Genomic DNA, 22,816 nt, shown 5'->3' with positions numbered 1-22,816 from the left:
ATGATTCCCACGCGGCCACCACCACCACCACGCGATTTACACCCCCCACCACCCCCACCCCACCCCACCAAAAGTTCCGTATCAACCACCCACCCACACCCACCCACCCTCTTCACACTCTCCCCACTTTTCATCTTTTTCTCCTCCAGTTCCTCTTACCCTCCTCTTCGTTTTCCTCCTCTTCTTCCTCTTTCTCCCTTCTTCTTCCTCTTTCTCCCTTCTTCTTTCCCCTCTCCTCCTCTTCCCCCATCTTCCCCTCAGTGTTGAAATCAGAAGGGGAGGGAGTAAAAAGGAGAGGAGCATTGGTGGGAGGAGAGGGGAAAAGAAGGGAATATTAGGAGGAAGGAGGGAAAGGTAGAATAATAATGCTAGAGTAGGGGGAGAGAGAGCTGGAGGGGAGGAGGTTTTGTAAGGGAGGAAGGGGGTGAATATAAAGGAGGGGAAAACTGGGGAGGGGGAGGGAAGGGGGGATGGAAGATACCGATCGAAGATGCGCAAAGATCTGTAAATACGTAAAAATAATAATCCATAAAAATACCTGTGTTCTCACCTCACCTTCTTATTGGCTGTCGTAAATCTGTATCAGTCCGTACGAGGGTTCACTGCAGGACCGCGCTTCGTTCTTGGAGGGAGAGTGACAGAGAGGATTGACCCCTACCCATGCTGGCGAAGTGCGAATGGGGGAAGGGTGTCTGCATGTGAAAGTGAAAAAAAAAAAGTTATTGTTTCTTTGTGTGAGAGAGAGAGAGAGAGAGAGAGAGAGAGAGAGAGAGAGAGAGAGAGAGAGAGAGAGAGAGAGAGAGAGAGAGAGAGAGAGCAAACCTATAAACTAATATTTTTCCTTTTTCTTCAGATGGGGTACCTCGAAGTGCTACGTCCCCCCGAGATCGAGGACGGCGAGAGCAGCGGGGACGTGGTGGCGACGGAGGGGGAGAGAGCGAGCCTGAAGTGTGTAGCCAATGGACACCCGAAACCCTCCATTACCTGGATTAGGGAGGATTCGGCGACTATTATGGTTACGGATGGTCGGGCTACTACTTCAGGTTAATTGGGACACCTGTACACACCTGTAGAAACATTACTCACCTTTATAAACAGTACTCACCTTTATAAACAGTACTCATTTTTATAAACAGTACTCATTTTTATAAACAGTACTCACCTTTATAAACAGTACTCACCTTTATAAACAGTACTCACCTTTATAAACAGCACTCACCTTTATAAACAGCACTCACCTTTATAAACAGCACTCACATTTATAAACATCACTTACCTTTATAAACAGCACTCACCTTTATAAACAGTACTCACCTTTATAAACAGTACACGCCTTTATAAACAGCACTTGCCTTTATAAACAGTACTCACCTTTATAAACAGCACTCCCTCATACACCTCAGTACAAGTTAACTAGTGCACTTGTAAACACCTTTATAAATACTACATCAGGTTAATTGGAACACCTGTAACACCTTTATGCCTTCACACCTTCAAAAACATCACGCATACTTTCACACTTAAACATCCACTCTCGTCACACTTCAGTACGCTCATGTCTACTACAGGGTGACTATACTCCCTTCATTTCAACTTGGCCCAGATTTTCGTCCCTTTGGAGCTTATTTCACGCAGCTCAGTGGCAGAAAAAGACAATACAACGACGCACCATCCTTCTCCTAGCACTTCTTCGTGACTAGCATCGTATTCTAATGTTAATCTAATGTTCTCAGTATTCACAGTGGGGAGATGGCAATTTTAGGCCAAGTTAGAGTGAAGGGAGTACAGAGCACAAGGGTATAAACAGCACTCCATCACGAACGTTCAAAAATACGCAAATTTGAATCACACTCCCATTTCAAAGCTCTATATAAATACGGTCGATGCAGTTGATGTTTATATATATATGTATTTGTTTACATATATGCAATTATTGTTTATATATATGCAATTATTGTTTATATATATATGCAGTTTAATGAGTTATAAATGGGAGTACTGATTAATAATTTGCCGAGCTAATTAGCCGTATTCCAGCGCCATAACTGATAAATGTGTAATTATTGTGCTTCATTTTATCCCTAATGTATTGTTATTTATTTTTAGTTGCCCATTCAGTACGAGGACATATTCAAATTTGACTTGCCGCTTCAAGACGATTTTACTCTGCTTTTGAGGAACCATTTGTAGTGAAGAGTTTAATAATAATAATAATAATAATGATAATGATAGTAGTAGTAGTAGTAGTAGTAGTAGTGGTAGTAGTAGTTGTGGTGGTGGTGGTGGTAGTAGTGGAGGGGTTGATGATGCCGACAGAGGAGAGGATTTATATTCATTTTGGTGGGGATGTGGTGGAGATTTTCCCTGCTTGGTGGGGAAGAGGGTTAAAACTGTCCCCATCAACCCCTTCAGTACGATTACGTCTTGGGATTCTTGCTGCCGCCTTACGATTTTATTCCGTGTAAGGCAGACCTCTTGTGTTTGTAGGGGGGGGGGAGTGTATTGTGATGTGTTCTGTGTATACCTTGTTTTGCAGTGTGTGTGCGTGTGTGTGTGTATGTGTGTGTGTGTGTAAAACAGTGTATCGCCACTCCAAGCCTTCCTTCCTCATGTACCCCTCCATTCTAAGTATACAATCTTCTTTTCATGTATCTTTTTCACAGTGATTTCTTGGAAGGCTCACGTGACGACCTGAGTACTACCTGTCATATACCACTTCAGGCCACCTTCCCTCATGTACACCCCCCTCAGTATGTACACCGTCTTAATGTACACCGTTTTAATGTACTCCGTCTTGCAGTGATGTCGTGGGAGGGGGAGGTGCTGGAGCTGCCCCGTGTCTCGCGAGATGACATGGGGGCCTACCTGTGCATCGCCAGGAATTCCGTGCCGCCGCAGGTGTCAAAGCGGGTTCTCCTCCTCGTCCACTGTAGGTTCCGCCAATTTTAACTTCTCTCTCATCTTTCCTGTGACTAATACTTTGTCTGTCTCATTCCTGTGTCTGATTTCCCACTCTCTCTCCTTCTGTCTGTTTATCTCTTTCTTGTTTTTCCATCTTCCACTTATCTTCTGTCTTTCTGTTTCTTATCTTTCCTTCTTCCTTCGTCTGACTCTTCTTCCATCCACTCACGTATCTCCTCACCTTATCAGACTTCTCCCTCCCTCTCTCCCTCCGCTTCAGCTGACTCTCTCCCTTTACTCCCTACTTTTCTCTACCTGTCCTTCATCCCTCCCTCCCTTCCTCTCTTCATGTTGCCCTCCCTCCCTCTCTCCTCCTTATCCTTTCTCTCACTTGCCACTCTCTCCCTGCCTCACGTACCTTCCGTCCTCATTCATTTCCCTCCCACCTTTTCTCTTACTTCTTATTTCCTCCATCAGCAGCTTCACTTTCCCTCCCTCCCTCCCTCCCCCACGTCCCTTTACCCCTGTTTTCCCTCTCTTTCCCCTTCATCACCCACCTCCCTCGCCCTCAATGACTTGCCCGCCTTCCTTTCCTTCACTTTTTTTTTTTTTTTCCCTTTTTCCCCCTCAGTTGCCTGTTTTTCTCCTCTCCCTTACCTCTCTTCCCTCTCTAAGTAACCTCTCCCTCCCTCCCCGCCATCCCCTTTCTCTCTCTCTTCACTCCCTCCCTCATTCCCTCATCCCATCTCACCCCTACCTCACACTCTCATCCCACCTCCCCTTCCTCTCTCATGCTGCCTGATCTTCTCTCCCTCCCTCCCTCTCCTCCCACCATCACAAACCTCTCCCTCCCATACTCCTCCTCCCGCCCTTCACTCTCTCACAAACCTCCCCTTCCCTCTTTTCAATCCACCACCAACCCCTCCCTCCTCTCCTCTCCCACCCTCCATCAACCTTTCCCTCCCTCCATCACCAACCTCTCCCTCCTCTCCTCTTCCTCCCTCCATCACCAACCTCTCCCTCCTCTCCTCTCCCTCTCTCCATCAACCTCTCCCTCCCTCTCCCCCTGATCCTCACTTCCCCCCCCCCGGCCCCCTCATTATTTACGTACACGTCAAAAGAAAGTTTATTTATGCATACTTCCTCCATCTTTTTGTCTACCTATTTATCTATTTACTTGTCTACCTGTCTATCAATTTGTCTGCCTATCTATCCACTTATGTCACCTCATGAACCTGTAATGTTTATGAAGAAATTCGTATTATAGCACCAGAGGTTTATGGTGTTGAGAATCTGGCTGTGAATAACATACTTGCTTTTTTTTTAATGCAAGGATGAAGGGTGACGTGGAGGCGATTTGTTTGTGGCCACCCCCGTATAAGGGATTAAGGCGTCTGGCAATAAATAGATAGATGAAGGAACCTAAGGCCAGAAGCCCGCGTTAGTGTTCCCTCCAAGAAAAGAACAAAAACAAGATAACAGAGCCAAATTCAAGATCCGTTCCTTTCACGCTGGGATGTTGTGTGTTTAAGATTAGAGATAGTAGAGATAGGATGTTGTATTTTTATTATTAGAGATAGTAAAGATAGGATGTTGTATGTTAATTAGTAGAGATAGGATGTTGTTTGTGTGGAATAAAAAGCTAACTCCTTCAATTCAAAAAACTTATGAAACTCGTATCAGATAAAACTTCGTAAAATCTAATTGAATTTATATGTCTGTCTGCTGGTGTGTGTCTGTTATGTCTAACTATATATCTATCTTCCTGCCATTATATTTATCTACTGCTCCGTCTGTATATCTATCAACTTGACACTGTGTTTATATATCTATCAACCAGACTATCTTGTAACCTACCCAGTCTGTCCACCTATGAACCAGTACATATAAGCCTACTTTCATTTTTATATTTTTCTGTCCATTTGATCATATATATTTCTTTATGTATGTGTCTATCTGTCTATCCCTTTCTGTATCTATCTATCTGTCTATCCCTCTGGGTCTACCTGTCTATCTAACCCTCCCCCACCCCCACAGTCCACCCCATCATCCACGTGCCGAACCAGTTGATCGGAGTGCCCTATGGTATTGACGTCACCCTCGAGTGCAAGGTGGAAGCATCGCCCAAGCCAGTCACCTTTTGGCAGAACAGTCAAGGTAGGTGAGAGAGAGAGAGAGAGAGAGAGAGAGAGAGAGAGAGAGAGAGAGAAGGGAAGCAAGTGAAGAGGGAAGAGAATGAGGAGTGGAGTGATTGAGAGAGGTAGACAAGGTGAGAAATGAGAGACTGGAGGAAAAGGAGGGAGGGAGTGAGGAGTGGTAGGGGGAAAGAGACTGGGAAAAAAGGGGGAAAAAAGGGAGGGGGGAAAGAGAGAGGGTGTTGGAGGGAGAAAGTGGAAGAGACATTACCCTCTAGTGTAAGATTGTGAGAGGAAGAGAGAGAATGAGGGAGGAGAGAGAACGGCAGGAGAAAAGGGGAAGAGATACAGAAAGAGAAAAGATGGGGGAGGGGAGGGGGAAGAGCAGGGAGAGAAAAGATGAAGAGGAGAGGGGAAACAGGACTGGGGAGGAGAGGGTGAAAGGGGGAGGAGAGACAAGGAGAGCTGGAGAGAAAGGGAAAGTGAATGGATGGGAAAAGTAGCGAGGGAGAGAGGGAAAGGGAGAAGGAGGTAATCGATGTGAGGAGGGAGGAACAGAAAAAAAAGTTTGAAGGGAAGGACAGAAGTAAGTGGGGAGAGGACAGAAGGGGGAAGAGGGAGGGAGAAGGAAGGATCGTAGAGAGAAGTAAGGATTGTGTAAAAGTGAGATTAGAGAAAGTAATGGGAAGGGGGAGGTGTTAAATAAGAAAAGTTTGTCGCTGGAAAGAAGAAAGTGAAATGGAAAAGGGCGAGAAGAAAAGAAAAGACGGACGAATCGAAAAAGAGCGTAAACTAAATTAATCATGCAGTATTTGTGAATCTGTTGTTTACGTTTTTCAATTCCAATTCGGGTTTCTAGATCCAACCTTCCCAATTACACGAAAGTTAGAAGACATGTTGATGATTACCTTTAAATGTAATGGTAAAGAGGATGTGTTTTTTTCCCCTTTACCTTCAGTGATTAGCATTTTGTGTATTTTATGGATATATATTTGACCTCTGTAGATGCACTGATGTAATGATTAATGTACGAGTTAGGGTATAAAATAATTTGCTTTATCAATGCAGGATTTTATCACGCATTGTCATAATAGTGTGTTATTTCTAGTGCCATCGAAAAATATATATTGTGTGATATCATAAACACACACCACACCACACCACACCACACACCCTCACCCACCCCAAACTCATTCCTAACCCCCTCCCTCTTCCTCCCTCAGGTGAAATGCTCATGTCCTCGAGCAAGTACAACGTGAGCGACGAACACAGCAAGCCCGGCGGATACTCGGTGCACATGACGCTCACCATACGCAACTTCTCAGCGGCGGATGTGGGACGGTATACCTGTGTGGCCAAGAACTCGATCGGGGAAGTAGACTCCACCATCAATGTATACTGTGAGTGGTGGATAGATAGGTAGAAAGATAGAGATAGATAGGTGGATATAGAGAGCGATGGGGCGCTTTTGAGAGAGAATGGAACTGGGGAGAGAGAGAGGTGGGGGAGACTGGCACTGGAGAGAGAGAGAGAGGGGGGGGGGGTGAAGTCATTCCACGGGGGTCGAGCCAGGCAGCCAGCGTGACCACCTAATTATCCCACCCTCTCTTGTTTGCCTCTGCCATTGTTTACCCTCTTGTTTGCTGTTGTTTATCTTATTTGCCTTTGTTTACCCTCTTGTTTGCCTCATTTGCCATTGTTTACCCTCTTATTTGCCATTGTTTACATTCTTGTTTATAATTTTTGCAAGTGTTTGATGTTTACTTCGCATTGTTTACTGTTGTTTACCCCTGCCATTGTTTACCCTTGTTTCCCTCTTCCCTTGATGTTTACCTCTGCCTCTCCCTGTATATACATCCAACTCATTGTTTACCGTGTCTTTAATTTCACAGCGTATGAGAGAGAGAGAGAGAGAAAGAGAGAATGAAGAATATCCTGTTCACTTGTCACCGTTCGTACCGGTAGTTATGCGTTTGTACTTTGTTTTTCTTTTCTTGTTTCTCTTCGCTACCCACTGCGTTAATATGTAGGAAACAGATTAATGATGATGATGATGATGCTGTTATCCGTAGAACTCAGGTTTAGTGGCGTTTAGAGTCGTTATTGTTTGTGTATTTTATTCCAAATTTAGTGAGGATAATTATTCCCAAATTTAGTGATGTGGATAATGTATGAGTCTCCAGAGTTGTGTAAAATTCTTGTTTTTTTTGTTTTTTTAATGATATTGTTTTTATGTTACAAATTTGGTTAGAATAATAATGATGATGATGTTTGTATGCCAGATTCGTATTTCACTATCTTTACATACTGATAACGTTTGTGTAATACCAGTTTGGCTAGAGTGACATTGATGATTATGATGATGATTTTATGATTACCCTATTCTCTTTAATTACGACAGTACATGGTATAATTCCAGCTTATTTATACTACGTCCAGATTATTTCATTCAGCTGAGGAGAGCCAATAGTACTGAAGGGGTAAAAGAATTCAGTACTTACCCTTTCCAGTTTCATCAATCTTGCTAGAACTGAATTAAATTGTTTAAAGATAGCAGGAGAAAAATACAGTGTTTTATTTGGGGAGTTAAAAATTCTTGTTTACTGATGTCATTGGTTCTGAAATATTTGGCTTCATTGCAGATGTTGCCCTGCCCACCACAACCCCTCCCCCACGGATCCCAAGCTACATTGAGACTAACAGAGTGGAAGAGGAATCCCCCAGTCCCCACCCACCCCTCCACCCAGGCCCCTCCCTCTCCACCCAGGACCAGGAGGTGGAGGGGAGCATTGTGTGGGGGGAAGGGGGGCAGACTGGACCCCCTCCTGGACCCCCCTACCGAAACCCCAAGATTGAGAAGAACAACATCCAGACATTGGAGTCGGAGAGGAAAGGCTCGTCCTCTTCCTCCTCCTCGGTGTTCAGTGTATTTAGCAATGCATCTTCTCTGCACTTCCCTGACTCCACATCCATGGCTTTCCTTCTCTCCCTCCTCATCTCTGTCTTCGTAGGGTCTTTACCCTAGCTTCAGTGTCCTAAATTTCTCGAAGTCTTCCTCCCTGTTAGTGTGGCTTTTCTATGTCCCCCTCCCGTTCCCTAGATTCAACCTTCTCTGTCTGTCTCTTCTTTACACCCCCCCTCCCCCTCGTTCTGTCTTTGTGAGGTCTCTACCCGAGCTTAAATATTCACTTTCTCTCCAAGTCTTCCTCTCTGTGTGGTATTTCTATGGATCTTTCTCATCCCAAGCTCCAGTGTTCCCTATTTTTCTAAGTCTCCTCTTAATGTGGCTTTCCTATGTCCCTTTTACTCTCCTAGTCCTACTGCTCTGTCTCTGAGGCACATATTCTCATCAGCTTAGGAGGCTTCCTAGCACCGCTTCCTCTTTGGTTCTTTTCTGCATGTGGGTTATTGATATTCTCTTGTATGGTATGATATAAACGAAAACCATGTCAGTATTAGATGGTGGTGTTGTAGCCGTTGGCCCTCTTGGACATGAGCATGGTGAACTGCAAACTGAAGTTGCCCATCTCATGCAGTACTCCATCCTCGTTTGGGGGTATAAGTTGGGAGTTTAAGGGAAATCATATAAGTGTCCAGCGGAGGTGCATAGTTACGTGCGTGATCGTGTGAAGGTGTCCCTCTTAAGTACCATGTCAGGATTAATAATTTGTAAGTAGTATTACAGGAAACAGTAAAGGTGTAAAAAGGAAAATAAACCACAAAGGAGGAGGTGTTGGAACGCCGCCTAGGTCGACGAAAATGCGGGCCCGGGTCTTTCCCCTGTTGGTGTGGTTTTCTGTGGTCCCTTTCGCACCCCTCTTTCTCTGTGTCTGACGCCCCTCTCGCTCTTCGAAGGGATAAGTACCGCTACCGTAGTTGTGGGTAATGTCTTCCTTTTCTGCTCCCTTCATCCTGTATTTCCAATGCTTCCTTGCCTGCCCTGTTGATCCTGTATAGTTCCGTGCTTTTTTCTCCACGATTCTCATTCACGCTTTTTGTATTCCACACTTGTTCCATCTCTTCATCTCCCTCTTTCTCTTCATATAATAAGCTCTCAGCACCACTTAGAAGAAAGGAAGGAAGAAGAAAAAAACAGTGAGATATGCCACAAATAAACGCAAAGAATAATAAAGCAAGGAGAAAAACACAGGACACAGAATGAGGGAAATGAAATACGAAGTGGAAGATGAAAGCAAAAGCAAAAAATATTTGAAAAAAAAAAATAAATAAATAAAAAAAAATAAATAAATAAGGGAAAGTGGGAGTGCCAAGCATATGAAGAGGGATATAAAGAAGAAAAGTAAGCAAATCATGAAGAGAGAAAGATGAAAAAGATCAATAATTTGAATGTCAACAAACAAGCAGGTGGCTTCCTTTTCTTCAGGTTACCTCTAGTGTGTTGCAGTAGGCAGAACGTCAGCCAGACAATCAAAGGCTGGAGAGAGAGCGTAAACCAACCAACTCCTGGTGTCGGTAGAGTAAGCACAAATGCTTAGATTTCCGAAAGGCTGTGTCCGATAGAGACCTCAGTACAGGATATATCTGATAACTTCTGTGAAGTTATTTCTGAGTGTATGATGTTTTTGTCTAGTGTTGTATGCACTGTTCCCTAAGTAACTTATTTAACTATATCTTTAAGAGTATTACACTGTGATGTGGATTGTGATTTTATTTTAGTACAAAATAATGTGTAACTGTTAACTGTTTGCTTATTTCAGGTCTGCCTTAGCTAAGTTGAATCATCTTTCAGTAGGCAGGATAAACTCCTTCAGTGCTCCCATACTCAAGAGTTAATTAAGATAGATTTTAACTCCTTAGGTACTAGAAGTTCCCTCAGTTGAATGCATTCAGCTGTCATTAAGCAGAATAAAATCGTAGGGTGTTTTCTTCAGTCAGAGAGATGCTGTGGTTGAAAGATGTACACTGCGTGTACCTTAAATTGGATACCGTAATGTTTATTGTTTCCAGGTTTAGTGCATTACAGTATCTTTGAAAATCAGTCTAAACCAGCAGTAGGTTTATAGCAGTTGTCTTCTTACACGTGGACTTGGCATGCCAAACACGTCATTTGTAGTGTGGTACTTTCTGATGTTTAACATTGCATCAGTGAAGTCCAGAGTAGTAACTGTACTGTGTTTACTCACAGGCTGAGGACCAGCTAGTGACACCAGGATGTGGGTGTATGTGTGAAAGACCCATTGTGTGCCTGGCTGACGCTCTCTGTGTAGACCATTATTAAATACCTCATGAACCTTGTGTGTCGCCCTTAGCAGACTGCTCCACCTCTGTCCTGCTTCTGCCTCGCCCTGCCTCAGCTCAGTTGCCTCACAGTGTCCCAGCTCAGCCTCATGCTTCTGCCTGCCTTAACAACTCTGCTGCCTCCTTCATGTGCTGTCCTTTGTCCTGTGTCAACATAAGCCTCACTGACCTCTTCTGTGCATCTCAACCCTCTGACCTTTGACCCCCCCTCCCCTCACCTGCCACCACACCCTGACCCTCGCTGTACGTCTCAGGTATGTGGACATTGTTGCAGAGATGTTAGTGGACAACCTTCATCGTAAACTAGATCATATGTAGACCTGTATTCTACGTAGCATCGAACGCTTCTTAACTTGTCTCTCTCATTGATTTAGCTTGCACATTACACCTCAGTATTCTCTTGTATGTTATTGATGCAAAATGTGTCTATTTGAAAACGTTATCATACAAGACAAGGTTGTAGTGTAATACGCAAAGTACATAGCTATGAAAGAGCTGTTTCGAGATCTCGAAAGCCTCGTAGAATACCACCTTTAGATTCACTTCCATGGCTGTAATATTTGTGGACAACCTTAATCATACTAGGCTACACAGAGATTCACATACATGCTGGTGCAATACACTTACAGTAAATTCACTTCCACTCCCATTGTGTTCTAGGTTTACTCTTTAATCCTTGGACGTGTAGTTGTTTGGTATTTTGATACATTATTAGGATTTTGAGCAACCCTCATATGCAATGCTCAGATACTTTTATTGACAGAATTTTTTGTGAAATGTAAAATTTTAGTTGGTGACCTTGATCTCAAATGTTTTTAGTGTAGTTTGTTGTATGCTGAGTCACCATCATTTTCTGAAATACCCAAAATCACCACCATCATCATTATCGCCAAACCAAATTTTCCTCTTCCACTTGAGATGGGGAGATATAGAGTAAGATTGATTGTTTGAGGAACAGGAATGAAAGCCTCATGTACAGTGTCCCTCCTCCTTTTTGTGTACCATACGAGGTGTATGGCTGCATGCAACACAGGCGTTGGGCGATGGGGTTAGCCTATCCCTATACCAATACAAAGGTGGAGTGTTTTCTGCTCCCACTCCCTTCCCTTCTAGTCGCCTTTGATGATGTGCAGGGAATATCTTCAACCTAGTATTGTTTCATCACTCGACAACGTTGGGTCTGGTTAGTACTTGGATGGGTGACCGCCGGGGAACACCAGATGCTGTTGGCATCCCTACGTCAAGTGGGGTTGGTGGAGGATTAGTGCCCCTCCCTGTAAAACAACTAACTCTAAGCCCTTGGCCACCCTGTCTGGGATACATGGCGTCTGGCAATGAATGAATGAATGAATATTAAACACGGGACATGATATCTTGTCCTTGTTTAACACACCTGCACTGTTAGCCACATCTGAGGTAGTGGAATCATCTGGTCACCCCCACACCTTAACATCTAGCCCACCTACTTTACAATCATGTAGCTGTGAGTTTTGGGGTGCTTGGTGGATGAATGTTCTTAGGTTTTGAGGCAAATGTAGCTTCATTTTTATTATTTCTGTTGAATTTTAAAAGAGTGCATGAAGTATTGTTGTGTGAGGTTAAGCGGCCAGGAGAGGTGTGGAGCAGTCCCTTGTAACTAACATTAAATAATAAGCTACATTTATGAGTCACAATGGAATGGTGCAGTCAGATGATTTTCTTACTACAGAGGAGAGTAGTGTGTGTGTGGTGAGCGGGTAGGAAAGGGTGTGTGTAAGGGGAGCATGAGTGATCTAGAGGAATGGTAATCATATTGAAGAGTAGGGGGAGTATGGCAAGAGGAGTAGGAGAGGGAGTGTGTACTGGGAGGAGGGAGAAAGGGAATGACAAGTTAGGGAGGAAGGAACATTGATGATTTAGGTTTGTAGTTGGATGAATTCTCGAGACAAAAGTGATAATGGTTACTTTGAGGAGTAAGGAGTGTATGTTGAGGAAAGCAGGCGAGAGAGTGTGTCATGGAAGGGAGAGAGAGAGAGAATGGCAGTTTTAGGGATGGAGATGCATTAATGGTTATGCGATTAAGGGGGCAGAATGCTTATTCCCTGCTATAACGAGGAGAAGCAGAGTATGGTGAGAGAAGCAGAGGAGGGATAATGTTATGATGGGAGGGGTGGAGTACTGGCTGTATTAGGGAGGAAGGTGCAGTGAGGAACAAGGAAGTGGAATGTGGGAGACTTCAGGTGTGGAATATTGAATGGTTCAAGGAATTGGAATGAGTTGGTGTGAGAGAAAAGTGATACAGCATAAATGAAGAGGGTCGGGAAACTTCTTAAAATGTGACTAGAAATGAAGGAGTGGGAGAACAGAGTTAGGGTAAAGTGAACAAGTGTTGAATGGGGAAGAGTGATGAGATGTAAAGTAAATTTGAGTGTGAGATGGAAGGAATTAGAATGAGAGGTTTACTGATGGCTGCAGCTAACGTCTCCAGTTCAAAAGTGCTCTCGTAAACTAAATCGTCAGGAGATAGCAGGACTAAAATTTAAAAGGTGTTTCTTGGTGAGTGCATTGTGATGTGAAGGTGATGAGGAGAAAAAATAGTGGCAGAAATAAAAAAGGGGGAGGACTTGGTGTGAGGAAATGATATTAAAGAGAAGAGTGAGGAGAATTTCGTCTGGGTAAAAATGAAATGAGAGTTTGGAAGTGGTAAGGCATGAAAGGCAAAGGGAAGAAATGATGGTGAATATGGAAGTGAAAAGTTTGTTATATAAAAATGGAGATTGAGTTGTAGGTAGAGAGCTGAAGGGCATAAGACTGGAAAGGTATATGAAAGGGTGTCGAATGAGGAGAAACCTAATGATGATTAATTTAAAGTTACAGGTACAGTATTGTGAGAAGGCTGAGGATGGGGAGAGTAAGAAGTAAGGATGAGTGAAGAGGCTGAATATGTGTAGGGATGGGCAGTCGACTCACTATTAATACTCATTTTCTGCAATTTCGTAAGGTTGAGGAGCGCGCGCGTGCGTGTGTGTGTGTGTGTGTGTGTGTGTGTGTGTGTGTGTGTGTGTGTGTGTGTGTGTGTGTGTGTGTGTGTGTTAAATAGGTCCTCAACCTAAACGACACAAAACAACCAGATTTACGAGCCAGATACATTGTTATTTTTATCACTATTATTATTATTATTATTTTGTACCATTCAAGACCTGGTTGGCACCCGTCTTTTAAAAATATCGTTACTTTATCTGAATATAACAGGTATTTAGTTGCATTAGTAGTAGTAGTTGTAGTTGTTGTTGTAAGAGTCGAAGGTAATTCTTATTTGTGTGCTGTGATATGAAGGTTTCTGTAGTACTGTATTTAATTCTCAGCATATATGAATGTTCCAGATATATGATTTACCATACTGTCATTTTATTTTGAACCGAGGATGGTAAGGCTGCCAGTCATTGCAGATATCGAACGAAAGAAAATATGGTGAAGGTAATATAGCCATTTGTGATGATACAGTATATATACACAAACTCGAAGTAAACAGGATTTATGTTGGTATCTTGACATGAACTTCAATTTGTGTACGGAAATGGGCGGAAAATATTATGGCGGAGACTTTCATTCTTTTGATTTTGAAGTTTTCGGAGTTAGTTTTTTACTTTAAACTTTCGATTTTTTTTTTTTCCCCAATGTGTGATGTGCTTACAGTGTCAGGAGTTACGTGGGTGAACAATGAAGAGCTTAGAAGACGCTATCATACGTTTTCCTCGTTGCAAGCATGAACGCCTGAATAATTGAGTGTGTATGGAGAATAACCGACCACCCCCACCCCCCGCGTGTACATAACTAGGCTATATTGAATGTCGCGTCTTAATAATATTTGTACCACATATCACTAGCTATCAGACCAGCTGCAACCATCATGTACCACTAGCTTCTAAGGTCATACATATATTCACGGTGTCCCAGAGAGTCACATTAATGGAAGTTTCGTGCATATAGATTTAAGGTTTACATTACAGGATATGCTTACTGAAGGCTGCTGTAAAATTATGTAACCGTGAATTAATAATAGCTTCGTTATCAGTGTAACGTTAAAGAATGTATTTATTGTTATGAAAATTAGATCATATTGTAAATTAATAGATTTAAAACGGAATAAATAAACTGGAGGCTCAAAAAGTTTACAAGATTTTCAAGAACTTATTTACAACCGAAATGGCTGGAAAATAAGTAAACTCGTTGCTGGAGGGAGGTATGGAGGAAAATAGGGAAGTTATCAGCTCCGTCCTCCCTCCATAAGGTTAGGGAGAGTTTATTAGTGGGTAGGTGATGTACATATATGATAAGTCTAAACCCAGGTCACCGCATCTAGGACAGGTCACCTCACTAGGACCTGACCTGACTGGCGCTTCATGTCTTTGTTCACACGTTGAGGAAGTAAACATGTTAGCCAATGGAGGAGTGTTATTTCCCTGATGTCTAGCCTAGTAATCAACCTACATAGAGTTAACATTTTTTCCCCATGTTTTGTTAATTACGGATGTTTATATTCTCCAGTGAACTTGTTTATATAATCCCCAAGACAGTTCTCCTAAGCCCAATAAAGTCGACTGTCGGTAATAAAATGAAGACAGTATTGTGTTTAAGCGATTTACGGAGATATTTCAATCCCCTGTGTGGTAATTTACCCATATATTCTCGTCGGTTAAGGAAGCTCCCTAACACCTTTTCCTAAGCGACTTCTTTTGTATGCAAGGAAGAAGGAACCAAGGGCCAGGAACCCGCAAATTGTTCCCTCCAGAAAAAAAAAAAAAAAAAAAAAAAAAATCCATTAATTTCGAGATGCCTTAACACACTGCGTTTGAAAGACTTGAGATCATAGGCAGTAGGAACTACAGACAGAGGGAGACAGTTCCAGAGCTGACCTGTTGCATACATGAAGGACTGTGAGTAACGGTTAACTCTTGCATTAGAGAGTTGGACGGAAAAGGGATGAGTTTGTTGCTAGACGTGCTACGCGCCTGCCGTAGTGGTGGAGGGATGCAAGCAGAAAGTTGAGAGGAACAAGTGATGAAAATGAGATAGAGATGCAACAGTGTGGCGAAGAGACAGGTTGAAGGGAGCCAGTACGAGGAGAGTTATTGAGATGAAAAGCCTTTTGATTCCATTTTGTTGAGAAGAGCTTATTAAACCTTTTCCTGCACGTTACATAAGTAATTTAAATATCGCCATACTGTGCATAGATAGCCTACAAATAGATATTAATTACCCACATCCAAACATGAGTTGCTAAGGAGGTGCAAGGGAACCACCTTAAGTGACGGGAATACAGACCTTTGTATAGTGGGTCAAGCCCCAGTCGGCTGTGGTCCAGTATGGTTCAAGATTATTATTAGTTATCGGTCAAGTGCCGCTCAGGAAAGTATGGTTGGTCACTCTTGGCGTACATGTCTGGACTGGACATCCTACCCCTAGGCCGTGCTCCTGGGGAGGGGGGGGGGATACTGCCCCAGTATCCCTGCTTGTCGTAAGAGGCGATTAAAAGGGACCTTTTTGACTCCAGTCTCTCATCTTCCTGTCTCCTGCTCTTCCGTTCGACCTCTCTGCTTGATATTTCCGTCTTTCTTCCGGCCTTTATTTTCCCTCTTCTGCAGGGCCAAACAGTCATATTTTGCTGCTAGTTCTTCATCATTCCGTCTCCGGGCCCCTGCATTCTAATAAGGTAATAATACTTTCATGGACGGATGGTTTTTGACCCTTTCACTACGAGTGAGCTGGTAGAATAATATAGTCCGGTGGTAGGGAAAATACGACGTAAAACCATATTTAAACGTAAAGAATGAGAGCTGGTTAATCGTGAAACGGACGTAGTCTGAACTATGAAAAACACTGAACAATTTATCAGTTTCTCAGAAGACAATTGTTGCATAAAATCAGGCTAATGCGTTTTGCGGTAGCATCCAAATTTTATATAAAATTTCAGTCACATGGTATGGTCCTGTGTATAGCGATCAATGGGACATTCTGAGGGAATTTACAAGTTTGCCGCAGTAATCATTGAAACTTATTTTGGGAGGGAAATGTCTGTCATCTGCTGGCGAACACCCCACCCAGAAGAACGTGATGTGGAAAAATTCCATCATTGTTGTTAAAAAAAAAAAAAAAAAAGTGTGATTATCCTGTCATAATGACTGGCGAGGAATGCTCCTACCGTGGAAAGTTGTAACATTGGCAGATCGTGGGCGAAGCCAAGGCCGGACCCACATGAGGTTAGACGGTAAAGAAAAATTAAACGTTTCTGTGATGCTATGTCCATCCATCCCACCCATCATCCAATCCTATGTTGCCCCATGAAGAGCGGAGGAGCCCGGGGTTAGGCAAGTTGGTCCTGACATTTAAGATGAGAGTGACCAGCCTCACTCATCCCTGAGTGGCATTATGTGAGCAACAAGCCCTTCCAACCATTCCCTGGATATAAACCAACACAGGCTCAATCAGATTGGAGCGCCTCAATTACTCATAATTGAAGTAACTGACACGAATAAACAACTAGAATATTAAGGTTTTGAACGTGGCTAAGTAACAAATGTGTATTGTGTGTAAATAATCAGGCAAAGTGGAGTTCCTCGCGATATCGAAGTTCATATGCGTGGACAGAGAACATGGCGGCGGAGGTAAGGGTAGAGGAGTGTCTTCATTTACTGCATCCCAGGCTCAAGTTACCTGTACCCCATTTATTTCAGGCATATAAAGATCCAACGAATGAAGTGTCAAGTTTGGAGCATCCCAGAGGCTGTGATGGTAAGAGAAAAGTCCCAAACAACCTCAAGTGGAAGTGGATTCCAGTGGAAGACTGCAACAATGTAAAGTGGGAAGGGGACGTTAGGTAACACATCGTGGCGACTTTTGCATGTTGTAATTGAGGTAAGTTTGTTGTGCTTCATTACTGTAGATTCGTCGGCATACATCACGTAATAGAAGTCCCTACCATGGAAACTTCTTTGGCTAATCCACATCCTAGGCCTCCAATAAGTTAACCTACATCCGAAGGCCAAAATTCTAATAGGTTAACCCACAGCCCTCGGCCACCAGTAGGTTAACCCACATCCCTTGGGCTGTTAAGAAATTTGTTGATTTGAGATTTGCCCTCTGATGCTTGTACACCATTACATAGTGTTTAATGAAGGGTAAGTTCATAGTTTGGGTTCCTACGGGTACCTTCTTTTTCAGAAGCCCCTTTTCCCCCTATTTTTGATGGTGATTAGTTACTGGTAGTTATTTCTAAAGTGGACGTATTCCTTGATGCCCTACAGACTTTGGTTTACGTTGCTTATTTTTCGTTATTTCCATTTTATGTTCATTAGTTATTGATACTGGGCATATTTTAATAGATGATTCCTAAAATGGTTTGTGATTCAGTTTACTTATTTTCTTCTTAAAAAGACGTTAGGTTACAAAGCTATGATTTTATCTTGTATTATTTTTGTGCAGTTTCTGGTTTTACTTCGCATGGTTATTTGTTTTGATCGCTTTTTACTTTGAAAATCGCCGCAAAACAAGACGGTACGTGCTAAGGTGAAGTCGGCTGGTGAAAAACTGAAACAAGTGATTTGAAATATTTCATGAATAATTTTGCCAAAACACAGAAAACCATAGGGAAAATAATTGTCTTTACAATCCGGCTTTGTTATTATTTTTACGTTATAGGGTTATGGGTGTATACCTCGGACACTTCAGTCCAATGACATTTTATTTCCTCCTCACAGTTGTTCTGGAAAAACCTTTGATAGGGACGGGGTGAGGGAGCTGTCATTAATCTCTTCTCAACCTTATATCATTCGCTAAATAATATCATTTGAAGACCCTAACTTGATCGTGGACGAATAAATACAAAATTATCCTCGAAAAAATGTAAATATGGTTCTGAAAATGCGTAAAATGTCATTGTACAAGCTAAGATGATCTTCGAGTTAATTGGTCTTACAAAAACAACGGTAATCAAGGCAGCTAATTTTATGAAGAATCAACTAAACCCATTCAAGTTGTGGCGCCTGAAAGTATTACCAAGTTAGCTTTTTTTTTTTTTTTTTTTGCTTGATGGTATTAACTTATTTTTTACGTCAGTTACATCGTCCAGCTGTAACAGATATAGATTTAGTTCATTTTTGTGATGCTCTAGCAATTTTTCCAGTGATTGTTGACTTTTCATAGCTGTTTTCTGAAGATAGTTGTAATTATAATCTAGCGTGTTTAGCTCTGCTTTCATAAAGCAAGTATTTTGACGTTTGCAGGCAAGACATATATATAGTCTTTAAAATTTCTCCAAAGTTGAGTTTTATTACCGAGATTGTGTAATATTTTTGCAAGTTGCTAGAATCTAGCTAAGAGTTTTGCGACGTTGGTAACTTTTCTTCTGACGTGTCAACATGGCGATGGTGAGTATTGAAGAACTCTCCTCTTCATCGAATTGTAATGGTTCTTAGGATGTAAATGGCCCTGATAGTTATATAAGGATGTTTCCAAAGGCGCCTTTGTTATGACTACTTACAGAAATTAGTATACAGGATAGCGCGCCATGCTGTATGGAAGCTTGTTTTGAAGGAACCATCTTTGCCATAGGAAGCCTATTAGTGTTATAGCCCTTGTTTCCATTTCTCTCTAAAATATTTCCTTTTGTACTGAACAGCCAAGCACTGCAAATTAAGCCAAGAGATATTATGTGGTTAATATGAAGTTTGGTGATGAATTAGCTTGAAATTGGCCTAACAACATCAAATGTTAACTAGTTTTCCATGTTTTCCAGGTTAGGTTTTGTTTTGTTTCTTAACCATAAATAAGCCTGTGCCAAGTTATAATTTAATTTTTGGGAATTATTTATAGAAGGATGAAAGAACACAGTAGACCTAAAGTAACAAATCCCAATACCATTTTTTTTTTTTACTAGGAGAGCTCCCATGCATAACATTTGCAGCTGTATTTTTTCTCAGAATATAACATTTATCATTGTGGTAGCATTACAAAATTACGGAAATGCATAATTTTGAAGATACCAACTATAAAACCACCAGTAATACATGCAGACTGGGATAAGCATCCACCTGCTGTGTTGGACGTACAGGTTCATTTGACTCCAAAGTCAATCCGTCACTAATCAATCATCCCCGTTAACCTAATGTATTATAACCTAACAACCTAACCTAATTTAAGCCTCCAATGACAGTGCCTTCAGAAATTTATGGGCTCCCCAGGCCGACCGCATGACCATTTTTCCAAACTCTTAAAATCAATTTCTTTTTCTTACAGATGTGAAGAGAATCGTGTGGTGAATGGGGCAATTTTTTTTTTTTCTTTTTTAATAGCTTCTTAAACCCATCCCGTGATTCACCCTGATTCGCAGATGATAAAATCACTGCACATCCGCCATTAACATGTAAACATATAAGTGAAAATTTCCAAGAAAAAAGTGACTGCTAGAATACTTGGGATGGTAGAGTAGGGTCAGGTTAGCATACCAGTGACCTTCGTTCCCATCCCATAGTTGATTGCAATGTTTTATAGCTCGTGCTAATTAAGTACCACTGACACATTTACAGTAAAGTGTTACTCAACACCAGCAGCAGTTGAGGGGTTAACCTAGCCAAACTTATTCATTCTTTGCCACTCAGGTGCATCATTCCCATATATCCTGTTGAACTTAGTCTTTCACAGGCTACTTGTAATGTTTTATAGATTACCATTTATGCTGGGCATTTTTAAATTTTTCCTCAGAAGTGCGTGAAAACTTATAAAGTACAGGTATACCCTGGTTCCCTATGCAATTGGTTAGGTAAAAAACCTTCATTATAGTGTTCCTCCTCGTAACATAGGGTTTGGGTGGAGTCACCCCCTCCCTACACTATTGCCATGTTTCCTAACCCTACGATGTATAACGCCTGTGGTTTGTGTAGTAGGAATGATACATAAACATAACTCATACTAATATAACTGTAATGAAAGTGCTGACATGTATCAAGGAAGAATAAAACTATTCTGCATACTATATTATACGATAATAGAGAAACGTGGCATAAAAATTTGGCAGTGTTGCTCTAAAAATATTCTAATTATTATTTACTTCCCCAACACTTCTAACATTGCTAATTAATTTAGCAAGTATAATTGCAAGAAAATTTGAAGGGATAAAAGTGGGAAGAGGCGATCCTTTCATAATTAAAATAAATATATCAAACAGCTCTGGGGTGGCAGCACTCACGCGACACGTGTTTGTGTGTACGCTGTGGTAGGTCACCAACCCCCTACAGGATTTAGGCCTATTGGGGAAACCTCTATAAAAAAAACGCGCCGTGACTTTTACCTCAAGGGTGGTGCGGAAATAAAGTCAAAATTATAATCCATACATAAAAATGGAAGTAAAAAACCATGGATGACACATAACAAAATCTAGCGAGAGAGAGAGAGAGAGAGAGAGAGAGAGAGAGAGAAATAATAATAATAATAATAATAATAATAAAACTTTATTTCCACTAAACAGTGGGTATTCTTATACATTATACAGTAGTACAGCATACAGTATGAAAGTTCTATACACAATATAATACAAGTTGATACATATGGTGGAGAATAGTGACAGAGAGGTAAATGGTTTAAAAGGTGTGGGGACACTTAGGTTAAAAATAGATCAATTAAGGGATTTAGGAACGAAGGCAGTGGGAAGGATTAAGACAGATGGGATTGTAAGATTAGGGAGTTTGAGCAATAGGGTAGAATGTATGCTCTCAATAAAAGTATAGCAATTATCAACGGCTAATTATTATACAGGTGTTGATGGTGGGGGTCTATATTTATAGGAGGTGTTGGTGGTGGAGGTATAGCAGGTGTTGTTGATGGGGGTGTTGTTGGGGGTAGGGGTATAGGGGGTGTTGGTGGCAGGGGTATAGGGGGTATTAGAAAAACGGAGATCACAAGAGGGAAACAGTGTCAAGGTCATCGCTGATGGAGAGGTCAGCTCGGAAACGTGGCAACAGTGCAGGGAGGGGGTGACTCCACCAAAACCCTACGTTTCGATCTGTCAGACTATAGGCGGGTTATCGTATATCGGGGTAGTTTTATCATAAAGTAATGGGATGCGTTTTTCAGCCCTCTCCAACCAAGTCCTAAACCCACTCAAATGAGCCCAAAAACAAGTTCAAAGCCAATCTAAATGGCCTAACAGCTGTAAAAGAAGCTAACCTAAACCAGAAATCTGTGATTAACTCACCAAAACCAACAAATAAAATCGGAAAATCATCAAATTTAAGTCTGGAAAAAATCAAACTTTGTAAACTGTACCCCAAAATGACAATGTTCACCCAGTCTGTGGCTAAAACACATTAATCTAAGTCAAAAAACTGTTTATAAAGTAATCTAAACACAGTTTTAGTCAAAAAATATCATCAGAATCGGTCAAAAAAACAAAACCCATCGTTAAACCGGGGTTTGGCCATCGTTAGGCGGGGTATGGTGGTATTTGCACCCCGATAGTTAAGCTGTGGTATTGCATCAAGGGGTATCGTACATCGGTGTATTACTGTATCTCACAAACCATCACCCGGGCGAAGTTACAGGTATCCCTCGATATACGATTCCCCTAGATGCACTACTCTGGCTTAACGATGGGGGTAAAATACCACCATATCCTGCCTAACAATGGCCAAACCCCAGTTTAACTTTCTTTGAACTGATTTTGATTATATTTTTGACTAAAATTGTGTGTTTAGATTGATTTATAAACTGTTTTTAGACTTAGATTAATGTGTTTTAGCCATAGGTGGGGTGAACATTGTCATTTTGGGGCACAGTTTACTAAGCTTGATTTTTTCCAGACATATTTGACAATTTTCAGATTTTATTTGTTGGTTTTAGTGAGTTGCAGGTGTTAGGCTTAGGTTAGCTTCTTTTACGGCAGTTAGGCCATTTAGATTGGCTTTAAACTTGTTTTTGGGCTCATTTGGGTGGGTTTAGGACTTGGTTGGGGGGGTAACCTATGGTTCAAAAACACATCCCTATACTTTACATGTTAAATCAACTCTGAGATACGATACTCCACCTAATGATGGGTTTTTACTTAACCAATTGCGTTGTTAAACCGGGGTATACCTGTACCATCAACTCTAAACTTGCCGCCAATCTCACCAATTGCATGTTTACTTTTGGCGTAATTTCAAATTCTTTACATACCAGAGATATTAGGTCTGGATAATTTTAATCGATTGTTAGGGTAGGATAAGTAGGCTCTATAGAATAGTTTAGGTTATGGTGGATTAGATTAGGTTTAGTAAGTTAGTAGCTACTCTGATTGGGATTTGACCCGACAGACATTTGGGAGCTCTCTGGTTAGGTTATGTGGCAGTCCTAGGTGGTTAAAACTGAGGGGTCTGGGGGGGCATTTAAAAAAAAAAAAAAAAAAAGTTGGACGAAGTGGGAATTGTTTGCAAAACCATAACACCTGATTCCAATGGAAAAATAATGTGAATGAATTCTCTGCATAGTTCTGAGTCAACTTTTTTTTTGTA

At 41.6% G+C, this 22,816-nt stretch overlaps 1 protein-coding gene across 1 annotated transcript in view; it reads left to right on the top strand.

The window, feature by feature from the left end:
* The window catches only part of LOC145405021 (lachesin-like), a 139,766-nt gene extending 131,705 nt beyond the window's left edge, over window positions 1-8,061 (top strand). Inside the window, exons 5-9 of the mRNA XM_080276521.1 lie at window positions 854-1,043; window positions 2,801-2,929; window positions 4,939-5,058; window positions 6,260-6,436; window positions 7,679-8,061. Of these exons, the coding sequence (XP_080132647.1) occupies window positions 854-1,043; window positions 2,801-2,929; window positions 4,939-5,058; window positions 6,260-6,436; window positions 7,679-8,061 (999 nt within the window). The remainder of the gene's footprint in view (window positions 1-853; window positions 1,044-2,800; window positions 2,930-4,938; window positions 5,059-6,259; window positions 6,437-7,678) is intronic.
* Window positions 8,062-22,816: the final 14,755 nt, after the last annotated feature.

This window comes from Coenobita brevimanus, chromosome 65, assembly GCF_032717465.1.
Source record: "Coenobita brevimanus isolate Jiangsu-jjx chromosome 65, ASM3271746v2, whole genome shotgun sequence".
In the NCBI taxonomy this organism is placed as follows: Eukaryota; Metazoa; Arthropoda; class Malacostraca; order Decapoda; family Coenobitidae; genus Coenobita; species Coenobita brevimanus.
This window is presented reverse-complemented; position numbering and strand designations above follow the sequence as displayed.